The sequence below is a fragment of the Salmo salar genome, chromosome 16 (assembly GCF_965601325.2).
Source record: "Salmo salar chromosome 16, fSalSal1, whole genome shotgun sequence".
Taxonomy (NCBI): domain Eukaryota; kingdom Metazoa; phylum Chordata; class Actinopteri; order Salmoniformes; family Salmonidae; genus Salmo; species Salmo salar.
In genome coordinates, this window is record NC_138306.1 from 48,237,501 (window position 1) to 48,257,148 (window position 19,648).

The 19,648-nt window shown below is 44.6% G+C and overlaps 1 protein-coding gene across 3 annotated transcripts in view; it reads left to right on the plus strand.

Annotated features, from left to right (window-relative positions):
- The window catches only part of LOC106574041 (inaD-like protein), a 123,054-nt gene that overhangs the window by 74,875 nt on the left and 28,531 nt on the right, over positions 1 to 19,648 (plus strand). For 2 of the 3 annotated variants that reach the window (XM_014149556.3, XM_014149559.3), the window contains exons 17-25: positions 4,556 to 4,765; positions 7,341 to 7,700; positions 9,406 to 9,572; positions 14,414 to 14,476; positions 15,315 to 15,386; positions 18,068 to 18,182; positions 18,383 to 18,445; positions 18,770 to 18,880; positions 19,369 to 19,428. In XM_014149556.3, the coding sequence (XP_014005031.3) occupies positions 4,556 to 4,765; positions 7,341 to 7,700; positions 9,406 to 9,572; positions 14,414 to 14,476; positions 15,315 to 15,386; positions 18,068 to 18,182; positions 18,383 to 18,445; positions 18,770 to 18,880; positions 19,369 to 19,428 (1,221 nt within the window). The remainder of the gene's footprint in view (positions 1 to 4,555; positions 4,766 to 7,340; positions 7,701 to 9,405; positions 9,573 to 14,413; positions 14,477 to 15,314; positions 15,387 to 18,067; positions 18,183 to 18,382; positions 18,446 to 18,769; positions 18,881 to 19,368; positions 19,429 to 19,648) is intronic. The other variant, XM_014149560.3, reaches the window with a different exon arrangement.

The window sequence follows — 19,648 nt, forward strand, 5'->3', positions numbered from 1 at the left end:
GGTTTTGCACTTTGGGGGCTATTCCATTGGTTCCATTATGGTGCAGCAAGCTAGGCCTATATCAAAGATCACAAAAACTTTTCGACCCAGGTCTGATAGAAAACGTGTGGGTTTGATGCATTCCCACCTTGACACTTTCAATGCGTACAATTTGCATTCATAGTACATCACATGAAGAAGGTGTAGCCAAGAGCATCATAAGACTTGCTGTGAGCAGTCATTACAGCTCATAGCTCCTTATAGCAGCCCATATAAATGCACAATGAACTCATAACACATCGGTGGCTAATAGGAACTAAGGAGTGTTCCCAGAATGTCTCGAGGCTCCATGGAATAGCCTGTGTTTTGCTTTCAGGTGATTTCTGACTTAGTTTTGTTTGGCGGTGCCAAGCCTTTTTCCTGTTGCATTCCTATACTGATGCTGTAGTGAGCCACACACACACACACCACACACACACACACACACACACACACACACATGAACGTAGCCGCACGCACACACACACACACACACACGAACGTAGCCGCACGCACGCGCGCACACACATGAACGTAGCCGCACGCACGTGCGCGCACACACACATGAACGTAGCCGCACGCACGCGCGCACACACACACACACACACATGAACGTAGCCACACACACACACACACACACATGAACGTAGCCACACACAAACACACACACTCATGAACACACACACAGGACGTGTGCATGCATGCACGAACACACGCACGCACACACAGAGCAACTTTTTCTCCCCAGATCAGCTCCATTCACCTCCTTTGCTTTATTGGCTATGGACTGTTCAAGGACACGACTAATGTTGCTAAAGTGGTTACTGTTAGCGAAGTGACCCGTCAGAAATCTGTCACATTTTGTGTGAAAGATAGACCCAGAGACATCTTTTCTGTAATTGCTGTTTCTTCTCCACGTGCGTGTGCCTTACTGTTTGTCAGTGTGAACATGTGTGTCAACATGTGAGTGTCAACATGTGAGTGTGAACATGTGAGTGTCAACATGTGAGTGTCAACATGTGAGTGTCAACATGTGAGTGTCAACATGTGAGTGTGAACATGTGAGTGTCAACATGTGAGTGTCAACATGTGAGTGTCAACATGTGAGTGTGAACATGTGAGTGTCAACATGTGAGTGTGAACATGTGAGTGTCAACATGTGAGTGTCAACATGTGAGTGTCAACATGCTTGTGACTGTGTGTGTGTTTGTGACTCTCGTTCTTTGTCTGTCTCTCATTCTTTCACTCTCCTCTCTTTCTTTCTTTCTCTCTACTTTCTTTCTATTTCTTTCTTTTCTTTCTCTCGCTATCACTCTCTCTCTCTTCATCTCCTCCTTTTCTCCATCCTTCTGACTTGGATAACTATGGTCCAATTTCCAAGCTATCTTGCCTTGTTTTAGAGTTTCTATCTTTTTAAACTTCTCATGATATACTTAATCAGCATCAAACTGGGTTTAGACTTGGACACAGCACTGTTTCAGCGTCTAACTCTTAGATCAGGGATGGGCAACTCCAGTTGTCGGGGGCCTGATTGGTGTCACAGTTTTGCCCCAGTCCCAGCTAACACACCTCAATCCAATTATCACCTAATCATGATCTTCAGTTTAGAATGACATTAGTTTAATCAGCTGTGTTTTCTAGGGATGTGGACAAAGTGTGACATCTCTCCGGCCCCTGAGGACTGGAGTTGCCCATCCCTTTCGTAGATGATGTGTTATATGGTTTAGACAATAAAAAACAACGTGCTGCCTTATTTATTGACCTGTCCAAGGTGTTTGATACGGTTGACCATTTCTTACTTGTTCATAGGTTGTCTGAAATAGGTGTAGATCAGGCATGTTACAATTGGTTGAAGAGCTATCTAACGGACAGGACACAATGTATGCTTTCTGATGGCATCAATTCTAGTTTCCTCAATATTATGAAAAGTTTTGGGCCCTGTTCTCGTCACTATTTCTGTAAATAATATTGGTCTGTCTGTTGACCTGTAACATTCCTCTCTATGTGGATCATATAGTTATTTACTTCTGTGCCATTCATGACCTTCAGCATGGTTTCGACTCAATAAAAAAATCACTCATCTTAAACTAGTGCTAAACGCTAATAAAACCAAGTTTATGTTGTTCTCTAGGTCTCGTAATAATGACCTTGAGGACCTGCATATTTGCACATTGAAGGGAGCCCAAATTGAGAAAGTTCCCCATTATAAGTACTTGGATTGCCGATAAACTCTCTTTTAAAACACACGTTGAAAAATGGACAAAAAGGCTGAGTTAAGATTGGTTGCTTTTATAGAAATAAATCATGCCTCACTTTGGAAAGTAGAAGGAAGATTGTTCAATCAATGCTTCTCCCGTTACCTGATTATGGTGATGTAGTCTACATGCATGCGACAGCCTGTTTTCAAATCAAATCAAATTTTATTAATCACACGAATACAACAGTGAAATGCTTACATAGAAGCCCCTAACCAACAATGCAGTTAAAAAAATACGAATAAGAAATAAAAGTAACAAGTAGTTTAAGAGCAGCAAATCAAATCAAATGTATTTATATAGCCCTTCGTACATCAGCTGATATCTCAAAGTGCTGTACAGAAACCCAGCCTAAAACCCCAAACAGCAAGCAATGCATGTGAAAGAAGCACGGTGGCTAGGAAAAACTCCCTAGGAAAAACTCCCTAGAATTTAGCCCTACCTCCATTTCACTGTTTCTAGGGAGTTTTTCCTAGGGAGTTTTTCCTAGCCACCGTGCTTCTTTCACATGCATTGCTTGCTGTTTGGGGTTTTAGGCTGGGTTTCTGTACAGCACTTTGAGATATCAGCTGATGTACGAAGGGCTATATAAATACATTTGATTTGATTTGCTGCTCTTAAACTACTTGTTACTTTTATTTCTTATTCGTATTTTTTTAACTGCATTGTTGGTTAGGGGCTTCTATGTAAGCATTTCACTGTTGTATTCGTGTGATTAATAAACCTAGAGAGGAACCAGGCTATGAGGGGTGGCCAGTCCTCTTCTGGCTGTGCAGGGTGGATATTATAACAGAACATGGTCAAGATGTTAAAATGTTCATAAATGACCAGCATGGTCAAATAATAATAATCATAGTAGTTGTCGAGGGTGCAGGTCAGGGTTCCATAGCCGCAGGCAGAACAGTTGAAACTGGAGCAGCAGCACGGCCAGGTGGACTGGGGACAGCAAGGAGTCATCATGCCAGGTAGTCCTGAGGCATGGTCCTAGGGCTCAGGTCCTCCGAGAGAAAGACAGAAAGAGAGAGAGAGAATTAGAGAGAGCATATTTAAATTCACACAGGACACCGGATAAGACAAGAGAAATACTCCAGATGTAACAGACTGACCCTAGCCCCCCGACACATAAACTACTGCAGCATAAATACTGGAGGCTGAGACAGGAGGGATCAGAAGACACTGTGGCCCCATCCGATGATACCCCCGGACAGGGCCAAACAGGCAGGATATAACCCCATCCACTTTGCCAGAGCACAGCCCCCACACCACTGGAGGGATATCTCCAACCACCAACTTACCATCCTGAGACAAGGCCGAGTATAGCCCACAAAGATCTCCCTCACGGCACAACCCAAGGGGGGGCGCCAACCCAGACAGGAAGACCACGTCAGTGACTCAACCCACTCAAGTGACGCACCCCTCCCATGGACGGCATGGAAGAACACAAGTAAGCCAGTGACTCAGCCCCTGTAATAGGGTTAGAGGCAGAGAATCAAAGTGGAAAGAGGGGAACCGGCAAGGCAGAGACAGCAAGGGCGGTTCGTTGCTCCAGCCTTTCCGTTCACCTTCACACTTCTGGGCCAGACTATACTTAATCATAGGACCTACTGAAGAGATAAGTCTTCAGTAAAGACTTAAAGGTTGAGACTGAGTCTGCGTCTCTCACATTGGTAGGCAGACCATTCCATACAAATGGAGCTCTATAGGAGAAAGCCCTACCTCCAGCCGTTTGCTTAGAAATTCTAGTAGTATTGTTGTATTGTCTATTACACTGCGTTTTGTATAGTTCTGTTGCCTGGGAATCTCTGACTACCAGAAGGGCCCAGCATTGGCTACTTTTTGTATATAAATCGGTTCTTCAGATACTACCTCATTTCACGTTTAAATTGGAGATCCAGCAATTTTCAGATCTGTTCTCGGGACTGGCTGTTTCTGGAGGTCCCACTTGTCTCCACTGACCTGGTTTAAAAATGCTTTTAGTTCTTTTTAGTTTTTTTATACCCCCAGCTCAAATTTAAATTAGACTTGCTTGTTTAGATGGATTTTAAGGAAGGTGATATGTGAGAGTTGTTTGTTTTGATTCATCTTGTTGTATTCATTGTATTGGTATTATCTTACATGATGTGTATTAAATTGTGTGTGTTCGTTCACAGGCCTCCCTTGTAAATGACACCCTGGTCTCAATAGTGACCCATCCTCAATAAAAAGAATAAAAACGAATCTCCACCTACTCTCTCTCTCCATGGACTCTAACGTGTGTCTACTTCCTGTGTTGCCCTCTGCAGGACCCTCTGGACAGGGCAGGCTCGGTCATCATCATCCGCTCCCTGGTGCCCGGCGGTGTGGCAGAGCGCCATGGGTACATGCTCCCCGGGGACCAGCTGGTGTTTGTCAACAACACCTATCTGGACACGGTGAGCCTGTCCCAGGCCGTGGAGGTGCTGAATGCCGCCCCGTCTGGAACAGTCTACCTGGGCATCCGCAAGCCACTGGTGGTACGTGAGGGATCAGGGGCTTTACTTACTTGATTTGGGGGATGTTTTTTATACAGTACAATACAACTTCATTGTCCCAAATTAATATGAATTTGACAGAGATGATCCACACATTTAAGCAGCATTTAATCAACCATTTCAAAAGTTGTTCTTTGTGTTTTTGATTTTGCATTTGTGTCTATTTCTTGTTTATTTTTTTTACTTTTCTCAATGCAAGCAATCATCTGGATTTCTTTTTAGTTTTTTGAAGAATACTGAAATAGCTTAGTTCTACAGTTTATATATTTTTTTTATATATTATTTTATATATATATTATTGTCCCAAAATTCTGATGTCTATGGCAGAGACGTGAAGTGGTGTTAGTAAGTGTATCATCTCCTACAGAACTGGTGTGAGTGAATGTTGCCACCTCTGTGTGTGTCGCTGTAGGTGGAAGGGACAGAGGAAAGGTGACTTGGGGACCTGGGGCTCCAGAGGACAGAGGAAAGGGGAATTGGGGACCTGGGGCTTCAGAGGACAGAGGAAAGGGGAATTGGGGACCTGGGGCTTCAGAGGACAGAGGAAAGGGGAATTGGGGACCTGGGGCTCCAGAGGACAGAGGAAAAGGGACCTGGGGCTCCAGAGCAAAGGGGACTTGGGGACTTGGGGACCTGGGGCTCCAGAGGACAGAGGAAAAGGGACCTGGGGCTCCAGAGCAAAGGGGACTTGGGGACTTGGGGACCTGGGGCTCCAGAGGACAGAGCGAGGACAGTAATAATAGCACCACCGCAGTATGTTTCTAAAGCACTTTTCAAACACTAGTAAAGGTCATTTTCCTAAAGAAATGTGTGTACCTGCTTGTTTGAAAGTGTTTTTATGGTAGTGAAATACACTGAATGTACAAAACGTTAGGAACATCTTCCTAATATTTAGTTGCACCCCCTTTTGTCCTCAGAACAGCCTCAATTTGTTGGGGCATGGACTCTACAAGGTGTCAAGCGTTCCACAGGGATGCTGGCCCCCATGTTGGCTCCAATGCTTCCCACTGTTGTGTCAAGTTGGCTGGATGTCCTTTCATCTACACTGATTGAAGTAGATTTAACAGGTGACATCAATAAGGGAAGACCACCTGGATTCACCTGGTCAGTCTGTCATGGAAAGAGAAGGTGTTCCTAATGTTTCGTACACTCAGTATAAGTTATTGTGACTGAATAGACGCTGAAGCAAGCACACTAATTAAGTGCTGGTATCAATACAGTTGTTGAGGCAGCCCTACAGAAGTGATGCATAGCCCTCCCATCTCTCTCTCTCTCTCTCTCTCTCTCTCTCCCCCTCTCTATCTTTCCATATCTCCTACTCTCTCACTCCCTCCCACCCTCTCTCTCTTTCTTTCGCCCTCTCTCTCACTACCTACCTACCTACCTCCCTCTGTCTGTCTGTCTGTCTGTCTGTCTGTCTGTCTGTCTGTCTGTCTGTCTGTCTGTCTGTCTGTCTGTCTGTCTGTCTGTCTGTCTGTCTGTCTGTCTGTCTGTCTGTCTGTCTGTCTGTCTGTCTGTCTGTCTGTCTGTCTGTCTGTCTCTCCTGTCTTCCTCTCTCTTTATTTCTCTCCTTTCTTTTCTTTCTTTCTTTCTTTCTTTCTCTCTTTCCCTCTCTCTTTTTCTTTCTCTTTCCTCCCTCCCCCACTCCCTGTCCCATATTACCCTTGAATTTGAGTAAAGATGTAATGGTGGCGCGTGGGAATTAAAGTGACGGTCAGCCGTAAATCCACCAAAAATGAAATGAGACTAATTGTGCCATTAAGGTTATTTCCCTCTCTCTCTCTCATCTCTATATTTCTCTTTCCTCCCTCCCCCCCACTCCCTGTCCCATATTACCCTTGAATTTGAGTAAAGATGTAATGGTGGCGCGTGGGAGTCAAAGTGGCGGCCGGCCGTAAATCCACCAAAAATGAGACTAATTGTACCATTAAGTTTTTAGCCTCGGCACATTTCTCACTGTAAATTGTCTGGGGGGAGGGGTCTGGGTGTTGGGAAGAGCTTCTCTCCTTCTCCCCATTTCGGGATGAAAGGCGCTGAGTCGGCGGGACGGTCTGAGGGGAGAGCAGTGATAAAAGTACTCTCTCAGCTTCACGGGATGTCTTAAGTGCGTTATAAGGACAGAGCTCCTAAGTACCTCTGGCTGAGCTTGGCTAGGCCACCACAAGTATTGGGTGTGTGTGTGAGAGAGAGACAGAGAGAAAACCTAGCCCAGCTAATTGTGTGTGTGTGTGTGTATGTATGTTTGCGTAAAACAGCCAGGTAGTCTTGACACCAGAGTTCTCTTTTGACCTGAGAGGGATGTTGGATTGTACTCTAGTAATAAACTTAGAGGGCGATGTATATATACACACACACACAACATTCTCAGTCAGACAAGGTTGGTCTTGAAGCACTTATTGTGACTACATAGCTCCAGTTGTACCTTTACATTTCTCCTAAAACAATGGGGCCCCAATTCAATCTATTGCAGTTAAAGGAAACTGCACTGCAGGTTCACTCCACTCAATACAACTGCAGTACATTAGAATGTTTGAAACACAAATGTGTGTTTCTCCAGGGGTTTCGTGATGGCTCCATCCTCCCAGAAGTCCTTGGACAGGAAGAGGACGAAACCGAGCTGATCCTGGACAGTGGCTTCCCGCGCTACGTCTCACCTCTGATCCCTGCCTTGACCCTTAACCCCACCCCAACTCCTACCCTGACCACCATCCCCCTCCCTCCAGGAGAGGAGAGGGAAATGACAGTGGATGAAGAGGAGGATGAAGAGGAAAAGGAGGACGTGGTGGAGGTGAATGGTAGAGAGGGGCAAACCGTGGACTCCTACCCCAGAAAACCTCCACCGTCGTGGGGAGAGTGGGAGAGGGTCAACAGAGGCCCTGTCCCCCCAGCCCCCGTCCACTCTGGAGCTCAGAAGCAGGTGAATGTTCTACTCCTCTGCAGTATTGTGCCTTGGCAAGTCAGACGACAGATGTCTGGCTTCCACCTCAACATCAGTGCTGGCCAACAGGGGGCAGCAGTGTGTGCAGGCTTTTACTCCAGCCCAGCTGGAACACACCAGACTTAAGTCAATCTCTCAAATCGAAGTTTATTTTTCATGTGCGCCGAATACAACAGGTGTAGACCTTACAGTAAAATGCTTACTTACAGGCTCTAACCAATAGTGCAAAAAAGGTATTAGGTGAACAATAGGTAAGTAAAGAAATAAAACAACAGTAAAAAGACAGGCTATAAAAGTAGCGAGGCTACATACAGACACCGTTAGTCAGGCTGATTGAGGTAGTATGTACATGTAGATATGGTTTAAGTGACTATGCATATATGATGAACAGAGAGTAGCAGCGTAAAGATGGGTTGGTGGGTGGTGGGTGGCGGGACACAATGCAGATAGCCTGGTTAGCCAATGTGCGGGAGCACTGGTTGGTCGGGCCAATTGAGGTAGTATGTACATATGTACATGAATGTATAGTTAAAGTGACTGTAAAAGAGGGGTTGGGGGGGCACACAATGCAAATAGTCTGGGTAGCCATTTCATTACCTGTTCAGGAGTCTTATGGCTTCGGGGTAAAAACTGTTGAGAAGCCTTTTTGTCCTAGACTTGGCACTCCGGTACCACTTGCCCTGCGGTAGTAGTGAGAACAGTCTATGACTGGGGTGGCTGGGGTCTTTGACAATTTTTAGGGCCTTCCTCTGACACCGCCTGGTATAGAGGTCCTGGATGGCAGGCAGCTTAGCCCCAGTGACGTACTGGGCTGTACACACTACCCTCTCTAGTGCCTTGCGGTCGGAGGCCGAGCAATTGCCGTACCAGGCAGTGATGCAACCAGTCAGGATGCTCTCGATGTTGCAGCTGTAGAACCTTTTGAGGATCTCAGGACCCATGACAAATCTTTTTAGTTTCCTGCGGGGGAATAGGCTTTGTCGTGCCCTCTTCACGACTGTCATGGTGTGTTTGGACCATTCTAGTTTGTTGGTGATGTGGACACCAAGGAACTTGAAGCTCTCAACCTGCTCCACTACAGCCCCGTCGATGAGAATGGGGGCGTACTCTGTCCTCCTTTTCCTGTAGTCCACAATCATCTCCTTAGTCTTGGTTACGTTGAGGGATAGGTTGTTATTCTGGCACCACCCAGCCAGGTCTCTGACCTCCTCCCTATAGGCTGTCTCATTGTTGTCGGTGATCAGGCCTACCACTGTTGTGTCGTCTGCAAACTTAATGATGGTGTTGGAGTCGTGCCTGGCCATGCAGTCGTGGGTGAACAGGAAGTACAGGAGGGGACTGAGCACGCACCACTGGGGGGCTCCAGTGATGAGGATCAGCGTGGTAGATGTGTAGCTACCTACCCTTACCACCTGGGGGGCGGCCCGTCAGGAAGTCCAGGATCCAGTTGCAGAGGGAGGTGTTTAGTCCCAGGATCTTTAGCTTAGTGATGAGCTTTGAGGGTACTATAGCGTTGAACGCTGAGCTGTCTCTCATGTTGTCTTCAAGACCACCGTTGGATCAGTATTATATTAAACATGTTACTGCAATACATTCACAGTGCTGACCGTTGTTATTTAGGGAGAAGGTGGTGGGAGTGTGGCTGGGGACAGGATGAAACCATTTTGTCTTGCCGTCTTGACAGGTGGAGGAGGAAGTTGGAGATGGTACTGTGGAGAAGCTGGAGTCCAGAGCCCTCTTTGATCAGCTCTCTCTAGGTCAGTCTGTGAATTCCTGGGTGGAGACTGGGGAGAGCGAGGCGGACTCAGACTCCAGGAACGGAAGATCAGAACTCATCCTCACAAATACAGAGTTAGTACCGCTCTTCTTCCAAATACCAATATTGGTTTAAATGTTTACCAATACCAACACTCAATGAAAAAAATATTAGTCACATGCTTTGTAAACAGCAGGTGTAGACTAACAGTGAAATGCTTACTTATGGGCCTTCCCAACAATGCAGAGAGAAAGAAATAATAGAAAAGTAAAAACACGTAATAATAAATACACAATGAGTAATGATAACATGCATATATACAGGGTACAAGTACCGAGTCCATGTGCAGGGGTACCAGGTAATTGAGGTAGATATGTACATATAACTAGAAATAAATTGACAAGGCAACAGGATAGATAATAAACAGTAACAGCAGTGTATGTGATGAGTCAAAGTTAGTGCAAAAAGGGTCAATGCAGATAGTCCAGGTAGCTATATGGTTAACTATTTAGTAGTCTTATGGCTTGAGGGTAGAAGCTGTTCAGGGTCCTGATGGTTCCACACTTGGTGCATCTGTGCTGTGCGGTAGCAGAGAGAACAACCTGACTTGGGTGGCTGGAGTCTTTGACCATTTTTAGAGCCTTCCTCTGACACCGCCTGGTATAAAGGTCCTGGATGGCAGGAAGCTTGGCCCCAGTGATGTACTGGGCCATATGCAATACGCTCTGTAGTGTTTTGTGGTCGGATGCCAAGCAGTTGCCATACCAGGCGGTGATGCAGCCAGTCAAGATGCTCTTGATGGTGGAGGTGTTCAGGGTCCTTGGACACACCTACTCATTCAAGGGTTTTTCTTTATTTTACTATTTTCTACATTGTAGAATAATAGTGAAGACATCAAAACTATGAAATAACACATATGGAATCATGTAGTAACAAAAAAAGTGTTAAACAAATCAACATTTATTTGATATTTCAGATTCTTCAAAGTAGCCACACGTTGCCTCGATGAATGCTATGCACCCTCTTGTAATTCTCTCAACCAGCATTCTCCTGGAATACTTTTCCAACAGTCTTGAAGGAGTTCCCACATATGCTGAGCACTTGTTGGCTGCTATTCCTTCACTCTGCGGTCCAACTCATCCCAAACCATCTCAATTGAGTTGAGGTCGGGTGATTGTGGAGGTCAGGTCATCTGATGCATCACTCCATCACTCTCCTTCTTGGTCAAACAGCCCCTACACAGCCTGGAGATGTGTTTTGTGTCATTTTCCTGTTGAAAAACAAATGATAGTCCCACTAAGTGCAAACCAGATGAGATGGCGTATCACTGCTGCTGGTTAAGTGTGCCTTGAATTCTAAATAAATCACAGAGCGTGTCACCAGCAAAGCACCATCACACCACCTCCTCCATGCTTCACGGCGGTAACCACACATGGGGAGATCATCCATTCACCTACACTGCGTGTCACAAAGACACGGCGGTTAGAGCCAAATATCTCAAATTACGACTCATCAAACCAAAGGACAGATTTGCACCGGTCTAATGTCCATGGCTCAAGTTTCTTGGGCCAAGCAAGTCTCTTCTTCTTATTGCTGTCCTTTAGTAGTGGTTTCTTTGCAGCAATTCGATCATGAATGCCTGATTCACACAGTCGCATCTGAACAGTTGATGTTGAGATGTGTCTGTTACTTGAACTCTGTGAAGCATTTATTTGGGCTGCAATCTGAGGTGCATTTAACTCTAATGAACTTATCCTCTGCAGCAGAGGTAACTCTGGGTCTTCCTTTCCTGTGGCGGTCCTCATGAGAGCCAGTTTCATCATAGCGCTTGATGGTTTTTGCCACTGCACTTGAATAAACTTGAAAAGTTCTTGAAATTTTCCGGATTGACTGACCTTCATGTCTTAAAGTCATGAAGGGCTGTCATTTCTCTTTGCTTATTTGAGCTGTTCTTGCCATAATATGGACTTGGTCTTTTACCAAATAGGGCTGTCTTCTGTATATCACCCCTACCTTGTCACAACACAACTGATTGGCTCAAATGCATTAAGAAGGAACGAAATTCCACAAATTAACTTTTAACAAGGCACACCTGTTAATTGAAATGCTTTCCATTCTCTCAACCTCATGAAGCTGGATGAGAGAATGCCAAGAGTGTGCAAAGCTGACATCAAGGCAAAGGGTGTCTACTATATAAAACACTTTTTTGTTTACTACATGATTTCTTATGTGTTATTTCATAGTTTTGATGTCTTCACTATTATTCTACAATGTAGAAAATAGTAAAATGAAAGAAAAACCCTTGAATGTGTAGGTATGTACAAACTTTTGACTGGTACTGTATATTATCCATGTCCTTGTTCAGCCACGGCTCCGTGAAACATAGGATATTACAGTTCTTCAGGTCCCGTTGATAGGATAGTCTCGAACGGAGCTCGTTCAGTTTGTTCTGTACATTTGCCAGATGAACGGAAGGTAGAGGCAAATTATTTATTTGTCAGGGTTCCCGTACGTCGGCCTCTTTTACGCCACCTCTTCCTTTTAGTGAAAGCTTTTCTGAAGTCCAGAAGCTATTTTTGGTTGAAACATTATGCACAAGAAAAGTTACGATCAACTCAGAAACACAAAAAATCTAAAAGTTTGAAATGCCAGAATTAATAGAATGTAATCTGCCTTGTTTAGTGTAATTTATGTCAGACAGTGTCTCCTCTTTAGTTGTTTGAGTAAAAGTTACATGTCATTACAGTTATGTCTGTAGTAATTACATGAATTCTCAGAAATGGAGTTGATCTGCTCATCCTCTGGCACTCTAGTAGGCTTGGAGCGCCCTCTGCTGGTAATATGATGGTATAGCAGGCAGTGACGCCAGTGACGTTGCCTGAGTCAGTCATATATCTGAACCATGATCTGAAAACACAGGATTGGACAGTGTTTCCCAACTTGTTTTTTCCCTAGCACTAACAAACGTGATTCAAATGAAATGTATTTATATAGCCCTTTTTACATCAGCAGATTTCCTGGCCTAAAACCCCAAACTGCAAGCAATGCAGATGTAGAAGCACGGTGGCTAGGAAAAACTCCCTAGAAAGGAATAAACCTAGAGAGGAACCAGGCTCTGAGGGGTCCTCTTCTGGCTGTGCCGGGTGGAGATTATAAGAGTACATGGCCATTAAGGCCAGATCGTTCTTCAAGATGTTCAAACATTCATAGATGACCAGCAGGGTTAAATAATAACAGTGGTTGTAGAGGGAGCAACAGGTCAGTACCTCAGGAGTAAATGTCAGTTGGCAGTTGGAGAGAGTCCTCACGTCCATTACAGCCTCACTCACGTCCATTACAGCCTCTCACTCACGTCCATTACAGCCTCACTCACGTCCATTACAGCCTCACTCACGTCCATTACAGCCTCTCACTCACGTCCATTACAGCCCTCACTCACGTCCATTACAGCCTCACTCACGTCCATTACAGCCTCTCACTCACGTCCATTACAGCCTCACTCACGTCCATTACAGCCTCTCACTCACGTCCATTACAGCCTCTCACTCACGTCCATTACAGCCTCTCACTCACGTCCATTACAGCCTCTCACTCACGTCCATTACAGCCTCTCACTCACGTCCATTACAGCCTCTCACTCACGTCCACTACAGCCTCTCACTCACGTCCACTACAGCCTCTCACTCACGTCCACTACAGCCTCACTCACGTCCATTACAGCCTCTCACTCACGTCCATTACAGCCTCTCACTCACGTCCATTACAGCCTCACTCACGTCCATTACAGCCTCACTCACGTCCATTACAGCCTCTCACTCACGTCCATTACAGCCTCTCACTCACGTCCATTACAGCCTCTCACTCACGTCCATTACAGCCTCTCACTCACGTCCATTACAGCCTCACTCACGTCCACTACAGCCTCACTCACGTCCACTACAGCCTCACTCACGTCCACTACAGCCTCATTCATACTCACACTCTGTTTTCGACTACATCTCTTGTACCAAATTCAGTTTATCAGCTCTTGTCTATGCCCGTTGGAATAGGAGATCACCTACTAGTTCAATCGGGATTCGTTACTCTGAAATCTCTATAATTTCCCCCTTTGGCAAAGGTCTGTATTCATAGTGTCTCGGAGTAGGAGTGCTGATTTCAGGTCAGTTTTGCCTAATGTTACATGAACACACAGGGAGGCTGATCCTAGAACGGCACTCGTACTCTGAGATGCTTGATACATATGATACCTGTTCAGGTTTGAGGTTTATTACAGAGTTTTTATTTTACATTATTTGACCTTTATTTAACTAGGCAAGTTAAACTAAACAATGACAGCCTAGGAACAGTGGGTTACACGGGCTGTCATCCTAGGCTGTCATTGTTCTTAACTGACTTGCCTAGTTAAATAAAGGTCAAATAAATACTCTGCAATTAACCTCAAACCTTAACAGGTATCATATGTATCAAGCATCTCAGAGTACGAGTGCTGTTCTAGGATCAGCTTCCCTGTGTTCAGGGGCAGAACGACAGGTCTGTACCATGTCAGTTCAGGGATTCGAACTTGCAACCTTTCGCTAACTAGTCCAACGCTGTAACCACTAGGCTACGCTGCCGCCCCAGTAAATTGTGTAAACTGAATGGTTATACAGACCCACTAGAATAACTGTTTGGGATATTGTATGAGGGAACATTTCTGCCTGGGGAACCTAAAGGGATGTGTTATTTCCAGTGCTATTGTATAAACAGTGGGAATAAGTTGTGAAAATGTCTTGCCGTGTCATATCCTCACGCGGTAGATACATAATAATAATACAGTATCAAAAGTTACAGAACAATGTATCGTGCTGCAATACCAATATCCCAACTGGTACAGGAAAGTGATTGATTGATGAATGGATAGATTGATATACCTAATGGTTGATGTGTTCTCCTCTAGCTCGGTGCATTTGATTGGCACAGAGAGGAGAAAGAGGAGGGGCCAGGGAGGAGGACGACACAGGTAGGACAACAGAACTCGCTGTAGAGCCACAGTCAACACACACATTCTACATACACCAACACCCGTGGTTGTTATTTAAAGAGCAACGAATCCCTTTGAAAACGGCCTATGTAGCATCATTATGAGTCAGAAACAGTTATTCTAGCGTCAAAATAGACTACAAAGTGTAAATTGGATCATTTTGGTTATAAAGTCTCATCTAAAACGGAGTTAGGAACATTTGTGCCTCACAACAGGTAAATGAAGGTTGGGTTTTGATTTGACGATGTCCATTTGCCAACTAACATGGGGGGATCAGCTGTGGTGATTGGTCTCTATCCAATAGCATAGACGGTGCCCAGCAGCTCCGACTTTGTTTACATAAGACAACATGTCACGCATTTTTTTAACTTGAGAAATACTGCATCAAACACCTTAATTAGATGTAAAATTGCACGACTAAAACTTCCTCGGCAAAAACACCAAAATGAATTACCGATTTCTTGAGTTATCTTAGATTCATTCTGGGGATTTTGAGGAAGTGAAATAGGCTTCCGCGTCTACAGTGTCTCATGGGGGACAAACATAATTAACCAAACCCAGACTGAAATATAGTTTTTCTAATGAGCAACAGAAAAACACACGTTCCAATCGACGTGTTCAGTCACTGTTTAACCTTTCGTTAACTGGGAAAAGACCCTTGGGGTCAGAAATCTCTCTTGCAAGGGGGAGCTGGCAAGAGGTCAGCAGGAAGTAGTCAGTGTGTAGACACAGAACAGGTGAACGTACAGGGACAATACATTAAAATCAATTAGTGGTCAATTACAGTGGTTAACAACATCTTGGCGTGTGCTCTCAGTGATCTACCTGAGAGGGAGGAAGGAGAGGGAGAGAAAACCCCTGCCTTCAGTCACTGGGGACCCCCACGCAGGTAAGGGCTGTGTCCATGTGTGTCCGTTTGTCTGTCTGTATGTGTCAAAGTGGATACTGACAAAGTATCTTTTTTTAATTAAACATTTAACAGATTCACTAAATTCACCTTGTTTTTTGGGTCACGGTTCGTTTTTAGTTTATCGGGTACAGAAGGACTGGGGAAAGAATCATTATAAAACGTGTAGTTTGGAACCTGGATGATCATTTATCACAGTTAAAAGAAATGTCAAACTCCACGCCCACCTAATAGAGAGCAATGTGATCATAACTGCAGTGGTTTTGTGTGTGTACGTGGACCTACGTGAGTATGTGTGTGGTAGTGTACAGGGCCGTAACCATGGTTTGTGTTTTAGTGTTATTAGATAGACTGAGATAAATGAACCTACAGCAACCAAGGTCATAATGGCTAGAGTTATTTTTGCTTGTTTTTTGCTGTTCTCCAAATAGAATTTGAACTTTTTTTTATTATATAGAAATGCAGTAAATGAGCTCCAACTTTCCAAAAAGGTGGTGGGGAAGGTTCCCCCCCAGCATTTTTGGGGGAAAGTTGAAACTAATTTACTTCATTTCTATACAATAAAAAAAACTAAAAAACGTTCAAATGCTGTTTGGAGAACAGCCAATATGACCTTGGCTGCTGTAGGTTCATTCACCACAGTCCATCTACAAACACACAGCCTATTAGCTGCACAATAGTAATGTTATACCCCTGAAAGGATGGAAATATGACAAATGATTCACACTAACACATAGTAACAGCGACGAAACGAAAATGTAGGACATTTTTTGGAACTATTGTTTGCATGTTTATTGCATTTTAATGTAAGGCCTATAAGGAAGATGGGTCAATGGGAGATGTTCATATATGAAACATATCTAATGTGTTTAAGTTCCTAACTTGTTTGATAAGATTCGTACAGATTTTCTCAGGGGTCCCCACATGGGGCCACGACCTCCAGTTTGAGAACCACTGTACTAACTTTTCCCTCTGCTCCCTCCCTCCTGCATGCATTGCGTCCCGCCTCAGCCTCACCACTGAGCGCCACATCATCACAGTCTTCCTCAGTAGCCTACTCTCTGTAAAGCAAAGTTATTATGTGAACTTAGCGTATTTTTTGCTCCTGCTGAGGTAGGCTCCGCTTAACGTTAGCTTTAGCTTCTTGCGTCATCTTTCTAGCTGGCTAAGTAATATTAGCCAGAGCCCTTCAACTGCAATCGAAGTCTCTGCTGACAGACCCACCTGACTGACATATCTATAAGCTCATTCTCCGAGAGTCGTTTTTTTTGTTTGTGTGGGGTATGTCTGTAGACACGGCAGGAGTCGCGGTATCATTTTAAAATTGCCTTTTGTCTGGCATTTCGCAAACACAGCAGCGTCTCTATTGCCTACTTGAGCTGACTGCGAGCTGGTTTAGTTTGTTCCTGGTCGGCCCTCGGCCTGTGCCACGAGAGGGCAGAGTTAGCCGTTTGAGAGAGTGGTGAATGTGCTTTTAAAAAGGCATATCCGGGGGACGCAGGCGAACATAATGAACAAACTACTGTCCATGATTCCACTGGTTCACATAGAGGCAGACGAACATAATGAACACACCACTGTTTATGATTTTACTGTGGATATAGATACTTTTGTACCTGTTTCCTCCAGCATCTTCACAAGGTCCTTTGCTGTTGTTCTGGGATTGATTTGCACTTTTCACACCAAAGTACGTTCATCTCTAGGAGACAGAACACGTCTCCTTCCTGAGCGGTATGGCGGCTGCGTGGTCCCATGGTGTTTATACTTGCGTACTATTGTTTGTACAGATGAACGTGGTACCTTCAGGCGTTTGGAAATTGCTCTCAAGGATGAACCAGACTTGGGGAGGTCTACCATTTTTTTCTTCTGAGGTCTTGGCTGATTTCTTTTTATTTTCCCATGACTCAAATTATGTCAATTAGCCTATCAGAAGCTTCTAAAGCCATTATATAATTTTACGGAATTTTCCAAGCTGTTTAAAGGCACAGTCAACTTAGTGTATGTAAACTTCTGACCCACTGGAATTGTGATACAGTGAATTATAAGTGAAATAATCTGTCTGTAAACAATTGTTGGAAAAATGACTTGTGTCATGCACAAAGTAGATGTCCTAAAAACTATAGTTTGTTAACAAGAAATTTGTGGAGTAGTTGAAAAACGAGTTTTAATGACTCCAACCTAAGTGTATGTAAACTCCCGACTTCAACTGTATCTACATCGTCATTTTTTCTAATAAAACATTTTTCTGAGGTCCGGGACTCGTCCTCATAATAGTTATGGCCATGGTTGTGTGTGTGCCTGTCTCATCCAGAGAGCAGTCATGACTCATGTTTAATGAGCTTTTCTGGTACATAATGGATGTAGGCGAGATGCCTGAGTAATGGAGATCACAGGTTCTGTGTGTGTGTGTGTGTACGTGTGTGTGTGTGTGTGTGTGTGTGTGTGTGTGTGTGTGTGTGTGTGTGTGTGTGTGTGTGTGTGTGTGTGTGTGTCTGTGTGTGTGTGTGTGTGTGTGTGTGTGTACGCGTGTGTGTGTACGTGCGTCTGTCTCTCTGTGTGTGTGTGTACGTGCGTCTGTCTCTCGATGTGTGTGTGTGGTGTGTGTGCGCGTTTTCGCTCGTCTGTGTGTGAACTTACCCTGGCATGTGCCCACGTGCTTCCAGAGTGGAGGTGTGGCAGGAGGATGGCGAGTCTCTTGGCATCAGCATTGTGGGCGGGCACAGCGTCATCAAGAGACTGAGGAACGGAGAGGAACTCAAGGGCATCTTTATCAAACAGGTGATGCCGTGCCAACATTCTACTTTGTAGCTTAAACCTTCAGTCAGGAAGCCTTATACCAAACAAGTGGTATCGGACCCTGTTTTGTTTTTGTATAAATCCCAGAATGTAGCTTTACATCTTTATATTGATTCAGAAATGTATCATAACTTGTGTCTTTTTATTTTATTAATGAATTGAATTAATGATATAAATTACAGGTACTGCCGGAGAGCCCAGCGGGACGCACTCGTTCCCTCAAGACTGGAGACAAGATAGTGCAGGTGAGGAGGAGAGAACGCTAGCACAACGCTGTAGCAGTGACACAGCATTGATACAGGAATGATACAGGAATGCTAATTCAACACTGTAGCAACGCTATAGGAACACTACTTACGACACCCTGTTAATGCTACAGAAACACAAACCGCAAATTCCAGACAGGTTGGTGACCTCTGTTGTATTTTCTCGCTCTCTCTCTTGCTCTCTCTCTCTCTCTCTCTCTCTCTCTATACCCCTTTTCTTATTCTCTCCTCTTTCCATTTCTATCCCGTCTCCTCTCTTTCTGTGTGCGTATGTGCCTGTGTCTGTGTGTGTGTGTGTGTCAGGTATCAGGTGTGGACCTCCAGAATGCCAGTCATGAGGAGGCAGTCCAGGTCATCAAGACAGCTCCCAGTCCCGTGGTCTTCATCGTTCAGAGCCTCTCTGCCACGCCAAGGGTAAACATACACCCACACACACATGCAGCGCAAATCATGACCCAACAAAATGTATTTATATTTTTATATCCCTCAGATGCTCAAGCGTTTTCTTAGGGGATAGGCAGTTTATTGGTGAGCGTCTCTTCAGTGATACAGTGTGTATCACTGTTGTAGTTCGTGGTGCCCCCTCTTTGCCTTAGAGAATTGGTTGTGTTTGCTCTCCTGCTTCTCTTGTAGGTTAGAATTTCTAGTAGTTGTTGTTATTTCAGCTGGTGCTTGGTGCATGAATGGAGTTTGACACTCTTCCTTCGCGTGTCTGTCTATGTATGTGTGTGCGTTTGTCTGTGCCTGTATGTGTCTCTGTGTCTGTGTGGGTCTGTCTGTCTGTGTGGGTCTGTCTGTCTGTGTGGGTCTGTCTGTCTGTCTGTCTGTCTTGTCTGTCTGTCTGTCTGTCTTGTCTGTCTGTGCACGCACACCTATGTCTGCATTTGTCTTTCTCTTTCCAGCCTGTCTCACTAACGGCGCCCAGTTACAGAAAACACAAGGCAAAGAGCAAAGTCATGCCGGTAAGCAGCCCCCCACTTTCTGCCAACATTTTATGGTGGTGAAAATGTCACAGGCTTGGTTCTAACGTTTAAAATATATTTTATTAGGGCTGACCCCAATTAGTCGGCTGGTCGATTGTTTGGTCGATCGGAAGTTGGTCGACCAAGATTTCGGCTGGAAACGTCTGTGAAACAAATGCATATTTCTGTTTGAATTTGGAGAGGGAGATAGCTGAAAGTT